Source organism: Arachis duranensis, chromosome 5 (genome assembly GCF_000817695.3).
Source record: "Arachis duranensis cultivar V14167 chromosome 5, aradu.V14167.gnm2.J7QH, whole genome shotgun sequence".
NCBI classification, from domain to species: domain Eukaryota; kingdom Viridiplantae; phylum Streptophyta; class Magnoliopsida; order Fabales; family Fabaceae; genus Arachis; species Arachis duranensis.
This window is the reverse complement of record NC_029776.3, coordinates 8,678,232-8,686,966: the sequence shown is the minus strand read 5'-3', so window position 1 is coordinate 8,686,966 and position 8,735 is coordinate 8,678,232. Positions and strand designations below refer to the sequence as shown.

The following is an 8,735-nucleotide window of genomic DNA, read 5'->3' as shown; positions in this document are numbered from 1 at the left end:
GAAGAGACTTGTAGCAATGTAACAAAAAAATAAATGCTACCCCGTTACTACAATCATAGTGTACCTTTTTCAACTAAAAGTGAACTACTATCTGAATTTTGTCCCACATTATATTTTGTCTTGGTTGTGGTTCCATCAAATCAATTGGCCTAATTGCTAATATTATGATTAAATTAAGGGATGGATGCAAAATGAGACAAAATGGTGGACGGAAGGTCACCAACTCCCACTTGCTTTCCAACAAGAGAATAGAATGTTGAAAATATGGCCTGCTATTTTACCATTTGTGATTTGCTGACTTATTTGTTTTTCTATTCATTCTGTACACACTAACTTGTTATTATAACTTATTATCATATAGTATATTAATAGAATATATAATGAATATGCATCTTTATCTTTATTTGTATATTGAGTCTGCACTTACTTAACAGTCAACTCTAAACAGTTGAGCCTCTCATACCTTGGATCTCTGTAGAGTTTGATAGAGTTAGACTGAGATTTTGGCAACTTTTTGAAGCTTTGACATCTTTTTCCCCTCGTTCATTCACCATTGTCAAAGTTATTATTATTCTATTAAAGCTAAAAAGAGGACTTCATTCTTCAATTAAAGGGCCACTCTCCTTTTAATGCAACGCAAAAAGGCCACCCTTTACAAAGGCTTGTAGTTGTGGCAGCATAGCACTAGCAGTGTCACAACTCTTCACTCTTCAACGACAAGGTTCAGTGGTCAAAAGGGAAATTCTTTTGTTTATCTCCCTTACATCCATGGTTTTTATGAAAAGATATATCTCTTATGTCCCGGAAGATTATGCTAGCAGCAAGTGATCATCATCACTTTGTGGTTACTTCCTGGAAGGAAACTCAACTATGCTGAAATGCAAAGTAGCATGTGAAGTCTTGGCAGTTTAGAATCTATTTAATGGTCTCTGGCAACTAACTTGGCCGATTTAGAATCCATTTGTGAAGTTTGTTGAGAGTTCTTGATTGTTAAGTTCCTTGGTATGATGTTTCCAGTGACACTTTATTGCTTTTTTTTATCCACCGTTGATTTTGTTGTTTATGTGAATAACTCTTGATTTGGGTGGCTTTCAGTTTTAGATATGGGGATTGAGAGAAGTGGAGAAAACAAAATTCTTGGACTGAGATTCACTTCAAGTCACAAGCGTTCAAAGAGGTATACCTTCTGTTTCATATGCTTCAATTTTTCGCTTCTATTGTTTGTTGCATGGATTGGGGTTCTTCACATACTTGTAAATGTTTACACTTGACAACTTGCTTCTATTTTTTAATGTGTTTTCTGTTCTACATGACAGTCTTCCTGTTAAGAAAGGAGTGGAGGAACATGATAATCAACTTGAGGCATTAGACTCAATGAAGCTGGTATAGTGAACCATTCATGATGTTGAAATAACAATTTTTTTTTTCATTTTTTACATAGAATTGAATTGTGTAAATGGTATATATGATTTGAGATAGAGAGTTAGTTAATCTGTTTGCATTTTGTTGAGACATTAATGATCCGTGACATCATTGGATATAGTCCCCCACATACAACAAATTCTGTTTGAGTAGCAGGACTTTTGTGACTCTTAACAAGTATGGGTTTGATTTGGTTACAGGATATGGGTTCCCTCACAGAATGCACTAAAGCTAGAAATGAAGTCCACACTACTCTCAAGCAAGAGGTACAATACAATACCATAATTGTTATTGGTCATGACTCATGACTCATGACTTTACTTTTTACTGCACTATATAGCCCATTTAGCCATGATCACTTCATCATGCTTCAGTTCAGCTTTTTTCTAGTGACTACTCAGAATATTTCTGTCCTATTTACTCTGTCTATTTCTGTGTAGATTCTACAACTAGAGAGAAGATTACAAGACCAATTTGAAGTTAGATGCACCCTAGAAAAGGCACTTGGATACAGGCCTTCAGCTCTTGTTAATGCAAATGATAATACCATGTCCAAGGTAGATTTCTCTTTGTTTCTCTTAATCATATTATCTATAGCTATGAATGATTAATGGAATTATGTTACGTATAATGTTATGCTATTAAGAACATTGACCTTACAAGTGTATATGAGTTTTGTGTCTTTGATTTCTTTCTGTTTATCAAATATCATCAACTCTTGTTTACAATGCTATATTGTCACTCCAGCCAGCCACAGAGTTAATCAAGGAGATTGCAGTGTTAGAGTTGGAAGTTATGTATTTGGAGCAACATCTTCTCTCTTTATACCGTCAAGCTTTTGATCAACACTTATCTTCTGTCTCTCCTTCCACCAAGGAGAAGACTGTGAAGCTTCCTCAAACAACGCCGCAACCTCAGCTCACTCAAGTTTCTAAGCCTCAAGTCTTAACCAAAACAGAATGCTCTGCAGTACAATCAAATAATAGCCATGAGCCTCAGACTCAGGGAAAAGAATCCAAAGGAAATCTTCCAGAAGACATGCATATGTACTCTGGAGTTTACCGTTGCCATTCTTCATTGTCACATTATTCAGCATTTACAAGATCATCTCCACCATCAGAACCTTTAACTAAACCTCCCCGTGCCTGTCATTCTCAACCATTGTCCATGATGGAGGTAAATCTAGTCTCAAGAATATGCAAACTGTTTTTGTCACAAAACTAGGACAATAGATATAGGGACAAAAGACACAATATTTCTGTATTTTCTTTCCTAAGAAACTTTCATATCCAGCTTGCCACCTTGATCATCAACTTGGTAGAACACTGTCTTGATTATTCTAAACTCTCACATTGTTTTCAAAGAAAAACATGACAATATTGATGGAGTGGAAGCCTTTGGATTTTGACTTTGAGTTGTTTGTAAATTTATACAGTATGGCCAAAGCAATCCACCAAATATAGTTAGTCTGGCAGAACATCTGGGTACGCGAATATCCGATCATGTTCTAGAGACACCTAACAAACTTTCCGAGGACATGATCAAATGCATATCAGCTATATATTGCAAGCTTGCAGACCCTCCATCATTGCATCCCGGCCTTTTGTCTCCCACTTCATCCTTGTCCTCAACCAGTGCCTTCTCCATTGGAGATCAAGGTGACATGTGGAGTCCAAGGTTCAGGAACAATTCCTCCTTCGATGCGCGGTTAGACAATCCATTCCATGTTGAAGGACTCAAGGAGTTCAGTGGACCTTACAGCACCATGGTTGAAGTAACATGGATTTATAGAGAAATTCATAAATCAGGCGATGCTGATAAGTTGCTCCAGCATTTCAGGTGAGCTTATTAAAATATCCAACTAAGTTAATGAATAATGAAGTTCATTATCTTATTTTTTTCATGCCCTTTAATTTTAATGTTGTTTCAGGTCACTTATTAGTCGATTAGAAGAAGTAAATCCTGGGAAGTTGAAACATGAAGAGAAACTAGCTTTCTGGATCAATGTACACAATGCTTTGGTGATGCATGTAATAATAATAATTATCCTCAAAAAGATAAAACTCTTGTTTTCTTGTAATACTCTTCACACATTTGTTCCCTTTGATTTGCTGGTTTATAATGTGTTCATTGGTATTTAATAGGCATTTTTGGCTTATGGAATTCCACAAAACAATGTGAAAAGAGCTTTTCTTCTTCTCAAGGTAAATAGTGAAGTTAGTAGGCTAGTAGCATCTTTTATAGTCATTGAAGGATGAAACTCATAACATAACCTTCTCTGCTTGATTGGCCTTTGCAGGCTGCATATAATGTTGGTGGCTACACTGTTACTGCAGACACAATACAAAACATTATACTTGGATGCCGGATTTCTCGTCCTGGACAGGTTCACCCTATGATCCTAACCTATTAATACGAGTTTAATTTTAATGCACTGATGATATAAAATATATAGAACATGTAGAAGTAGAACCTTTGAATTATAGTTCTTAATCCAATATAGTACTAGTGATTAAGATGGTGCTTCTTAAAACTTGTTTGTTCCTGCAGTGGCTACGTTTGTTCTTTTCTCAAAAGAGCAAATTCAGAAGTGCAGATGGAAGAGTAGGATATGCAATGGAACATCCTGAGCCTCTTTCACACTTTGCAGTCTGTTCAGGGAACCATTCTGATCCAGCGGTATTCAACCACTTCTTAGCTCTGAACCTTTGCAATTTATTTACATAACAACCCCATTTTCGATAATTAAATGCTAATCCAATATTTATATTCATGGCAGGTACGTGTATATACAGCAAAGAGGGTGATTCAAGAGCTAGAAGCAGCAAAGGATGAGTACATTCGAGCTACATTTGGGGTACGGAAGGATAAAAAATTACTACTACCAAAGCTTGTTGAGTCATTCACCAAGGACTTAGAACTATGCCCAAGTCAGGTTATGGAGATGATCCAAGATTCTTTGCCAGAATCCCTTAGAAGGAGTGTGAAGAAATGGCAGGTGGTGAAATCACGAAAATGCATAGAATGGATTCCACATAACTTCAATTTTCGATATCTCATATCTAAGGACATGCTCAAATGATTAGTTATTTGGCAATTTGGCAATGTTACTTGTTAATGTGTTTACTCTATGTAATGTAATTCTTTTTGTACAAAGTAGACAAGGTAGCAGTGAAGGGTGCGAGTAAATAATGATAATAAAGTGCATGCAGTCGCTAATTCCTCATAAAAAGAAAGAGAAAACGAAATTGATTTTTATTTGGGAATTGAGAATACACGAGGATCAGTAAGGAGACTCTCCAATGACATTTCCAGGGGGGTCATAGAAACAAATGGTCAAGCTAGCTTTGTCCTTGACGCAAATGGCTTGGGAGCAACCAAGCTGCACCGTGTTCCTCCACACCACCTGCGTGTAAACGCCGCACTCGTGGTTCGACACGCACGTGTTGCTGCTGTGGTTGTAGAAGTCTTTCTCCTTCACCCACTCCTCCACCGCCGTGCGTGGCGCCACGCCGGCCGCAGATCCCGACCAGAGCTGGTTGCCGCCGTACTTGCTGGCCGTTAAGTTGGCGAACTGGCAGGCCATGTTGTTCCTCTGGTAGCGCACCATTAGGCTGGTGGCGTTGGCCAGCTTGTCGCTCCAGCTGAGAGGTTGAACTCCCACTGCGGCTCTTGCTTCGTTGTGTGCGTCTAAGTACTCCTTCGCTGGCGGTGTCGTTGCTCCTTGGCTTCCGAGAAGGAACATGGCAAGTAGAAGAAGAAGCGAGAACAGAGTATAACGCTGCATTTTGAATTTAGGATGCAGAGTAGTGTGTGTAGGTGAAAGGAAGTCTTTTCTTAAGGTGTGGATAGAGATGGAGAAGTGGATTTACCATGTTGCCCTTAAACATGGTGCGATGCAAGTAGGCATTGGAGGGTGAACCGCAGCCTTTGACTGGAAGACATTGACATTACTGTTACTGCAAGCTGTATTGCTCTATCATCAATGGATCCATCCACCAATTCAATGTTTTATTATTTACTTGGCTTTTCTAGTATTTACTTACGGTACATCTAATTTTACTAGAATCTAGAAGGTAGAAACTCATACAAATCATTTTAAAACTAATAGCCGAAGAACCGTTAGAAAATAATTTAATTGGTTAAATTATTTAATAACTTTTAGAAAAATTATCGGATAAAGATATTTAAAATATTTATTTTTAAAGATAATTTTTAATAATTAAAATTTTATATATATGTATAATCGATAAAATTATATTATTTTTGTTAAAATTAGGTTAGATAAATTAATTTGATCAAAGTCAACTAACTGTAACTTAAACGGTATAATTGTTTTATATTTATCTAGAGGTCGTAGGTTCGAGTCTTTTTATTTTTGATAAAAAAATAATTAATTTAACTGAAAAAATAATAACAAAATTTTAAACTATGAATTAACTGATTATATATATTAAATTTTAGTTACTAAACAAATATCTCAAAAAAAATTTAGATATTTTTATTTAAATAACTCTTTAACTTTTAACTATCAATTTTATGCTATATTAGAATTCTAGTAATAATAGGAGGCAATAGCCGATAGGATTATTCATTAACTGATTTTTAAAGTTTTATTTAATAATTAAAAAACATGTATTAAATAAACATGGTTATGGTAATGATAGTGAAAGTAGGGTTCTTTATCGAAAAAGGTAATTTTTTCTTTTTTCTTGTTGTTCTTATATTTTTAGGATTAATGGTCAAATTTGGTTGTCGAAGGACTTTTCAATTGTCATTTTTGTCTCTAAATATTTTTCTTAATCAAATTAATCTCTTAAAAATTTAATATTAATTTCGTTAATTCTTTGGTCAAATATTTAACCCATTCCGTTAACTATTTTTCATGTATAGTATTAAGTAACAATTCAGTAGTGATAAATATGAAGTCATTTTGTGGTTTAGGACGTTATGGTTAGAAACGACGTCATTTTCTATTTTGTCTCCTATTAGTCTATTACTCACCACTTTTCTCCTTCCACTGAAAACAAACGAAACACAAAAGGAAATAAATCACCGGTGACACATAACAGATTGCGACCGCGCTTGGTTGTCTCGGTATATAGGACACCGTTGCACCGCTGTGGTCTTCTCCTTTCACTCAAAAGAAACAAAAAGTTACCAAACACAAAGAAGACGAAGAAACTCCGATCACCGGAAGTACGGAGGAAGTAATCATCGGCGACGCTGCACAGAGCGTGACTGCTCTTGTTGGTCTGGATCTCTAGGCCACCATTGCGCCGCCGTGGTAGGCGCGGTCTCAAAGAGTTAATTAGTGGAACGCTGACATGCATGTCTTCAAGGAGAGGGTGTGAAGGTTTAATCTATCTGGTGTTCTCATTTCTGCAGTCCTCATCCCTGCTCTCTCCCCGTTATTCATTCATTTCGTATTTCATTCCAACACTTTATAATTCTTTTCTTTCCCCATCTGTTTGTTTCGTTTGTTCATATCTGCAAAAGATGTATAACAACTACTTTGAGGCTCCATCTTTTTTTGGAAATTAATTCTGATAATTCGTTTCTATTTTATAATTTATCTTTCAATCTATTTTGTGTCACTGTGATTTATTTTTAATATTATTATATTTTATGTATTTCATCCTATAAATTTAAGAAGTTGGAGAGATCCCTGCATTGTTCTATAGGAGTTTTAGGGACGTTATATCCAACTATTTGGTCTTCATAGATGCTAATGCTAATGTCATGCAAATAACAATTCAAAAAGGGATCGTGCTACCTTCATAGTTTTTTTTGGCAATGACATCAATGTCGAATCGACTTGGCATGCATCTCCATTAAGTGATGGTGGCCCATATGTGCCTTCAAGTAATGAACCCCGTCCATGTCAAATGCAACCTCCTAATTATTTTACCATATCACTAGACCAGCCTTCTTTTGGAAATCACTTATTCATGTCTTCAACTGTGTGCAACCAACTCCCTTTCATTATTCAAAATGATATGCCTTTCATGCAGACTTTAGAATGCTCTAATAATGTCATGACCACTTTTGGGGGAGATTTCACCAATCAAGATGTACCCAAAACACACCCTAATGTAAACATATCTCATTTTACTCTATCCGTAGAGGTAGTTAATGAGTATAATGTGGCATTTTAGAAGGCATGCATGTTTCATGGACTAGTTGAAAGTAACGGCTGTGAAAAATGATTCAAATCTTCTGTCAGGTAACACTTTTTCCTCGATTCTATTAGATGCAATTCCTTGAGTTTATTCTATTGTTAAGGTTATTAGTTGTTACACTTTATCAAGCTGAGCTGACCATTATGCAATGGTATGTATGTACTCTGATGAGTTTTTTTTAAAAAAAAAAATTGGTTTAATAATCTCATTCTTCATTTCATCTTATACTATGTACTTAATAATTTTTCCTTTATATGTAATAATCTCAACTACTGCCACCCAAATTTGCAGCGAAGATTTTTCCATCTAAGCTTGATAAAGTCAAGGTTAAATATCCTAGCATATTTTTTTGCATGATAAAACTTAGATGGAATTCGAAGAGACCTAACGGTGTATTCATCACAAAGGGTTAGGACAGGTATTACAAAACGAATAAATTAAAAGGGTGGCAATGTTGTTAGATTTAGTGTTGTTACCAATTCTTACTGCGTCAATTTTTCTTTCCTTTTTTTCTATTTTTTTTAGTCTACTGAATGTGTTACTGTTGGGAGTTAAAGGTTGAATGTTGATTGGGAGGCAATTTTAGAAGGATAGATGAAATTGTTATTTTGTTTAGTTCATCTAAAGGGTAGAATTTGCTGAGATGGTGTACTTTATTGATTAAGGCAATGATTGGGGGTTTTGGAATTTTATTGCTGAATTATGAATAAATTGTTTACAAAAATAAAGGTAACAAAAAATAGAGTGCATTGTGTGATTGACTATTATCATTTTTTATTTGTAGATGGAGGATTATTCCATGACATTTATTTTTTGTTATGGTGAAAAGTTCAAAAAATAAAGATAGTGGATAAAAAAAATTATGATGAATTGGACAACACAAAAGTATTAATAGGAGTTGAGGAGATATTTTGCACCACTGTAACACCATTCAACAAAATAGATTAATGTGTCTGTAGATTTCGTGATTAAGGATTATATAAATGCGGTCAGAGATTATATATTTTGATGTAATATAATAAACATATTTTATCAGTTTTTATTTGAGCACACAGTTGTTAACATACGTGTTAATTAACACTCCACATGTATAATTGACTAATTGTTGATAGAAACGGTTAGTCTAGAAAT

At 35.2% G+C, this 8,735-nt stretch overlaps 2 protein-coding genes across 2 annotated transcripts; one reads left to right on the top strand and one right to left on the bottom strand.

Annotated features, from left to right (window-relative positions):
• The first annotated feature begins 420 nt into the window (after nucleotides 1–420).
• Nucleotides 421–4,578, top strand: LOC107487906 (uncharacterized). The gene is made up of 12 exons (XM_016108601.3): nucleotides 421–1,002; nucleotides 1,096–1,177; nucleotides 1,317–1,383; nucleotides 1,623–1,688; nucleotides 1,863–1,979; nucleotides 2,170–2,598; nucleotides 2,858–3,261; nucleotides 3,353–3,452; nucleotides 3,567–3,626; nucleotides 3,722–3,808; nucleotides 3,973–4,101; nucleotides 4,202–4,578. Exons 2-12 carry the CDS (start codon nucleotides 1,104–1,106, stop codon nucleotides 4,502–4,504), a joined length of 1,836 nt encoding a protein of 611 aa, XP_015964087.1. The 5' UTR covers nucleotides 421–1,002; nucleotides 1,096–1,103; the 3' UTR covers nucleotides 4,505–4,578.
• A 70-nt stretch (nucleotides 4,579–4,648) lies between these two features.
• Nucleotides 4,649–5,294, bottom strand: LOC107487907 (STS14 protein). Its single transcript, XM_021142134.2, has one exon. It carries the CDS (start codon nucleotides 5,207–5,209, stop codon nucleotides 4,706–4,708), a length of 504 nt encoding a protein of 167 aa, XP_020997793.1. The 5' UTR covers nucleotides 5,210–5,294; the 3' UTR covers nucleotides 4,649–4,705.
• Nucleotides 5,295–8,735: the final 3,441 nt, after the last annotated feature.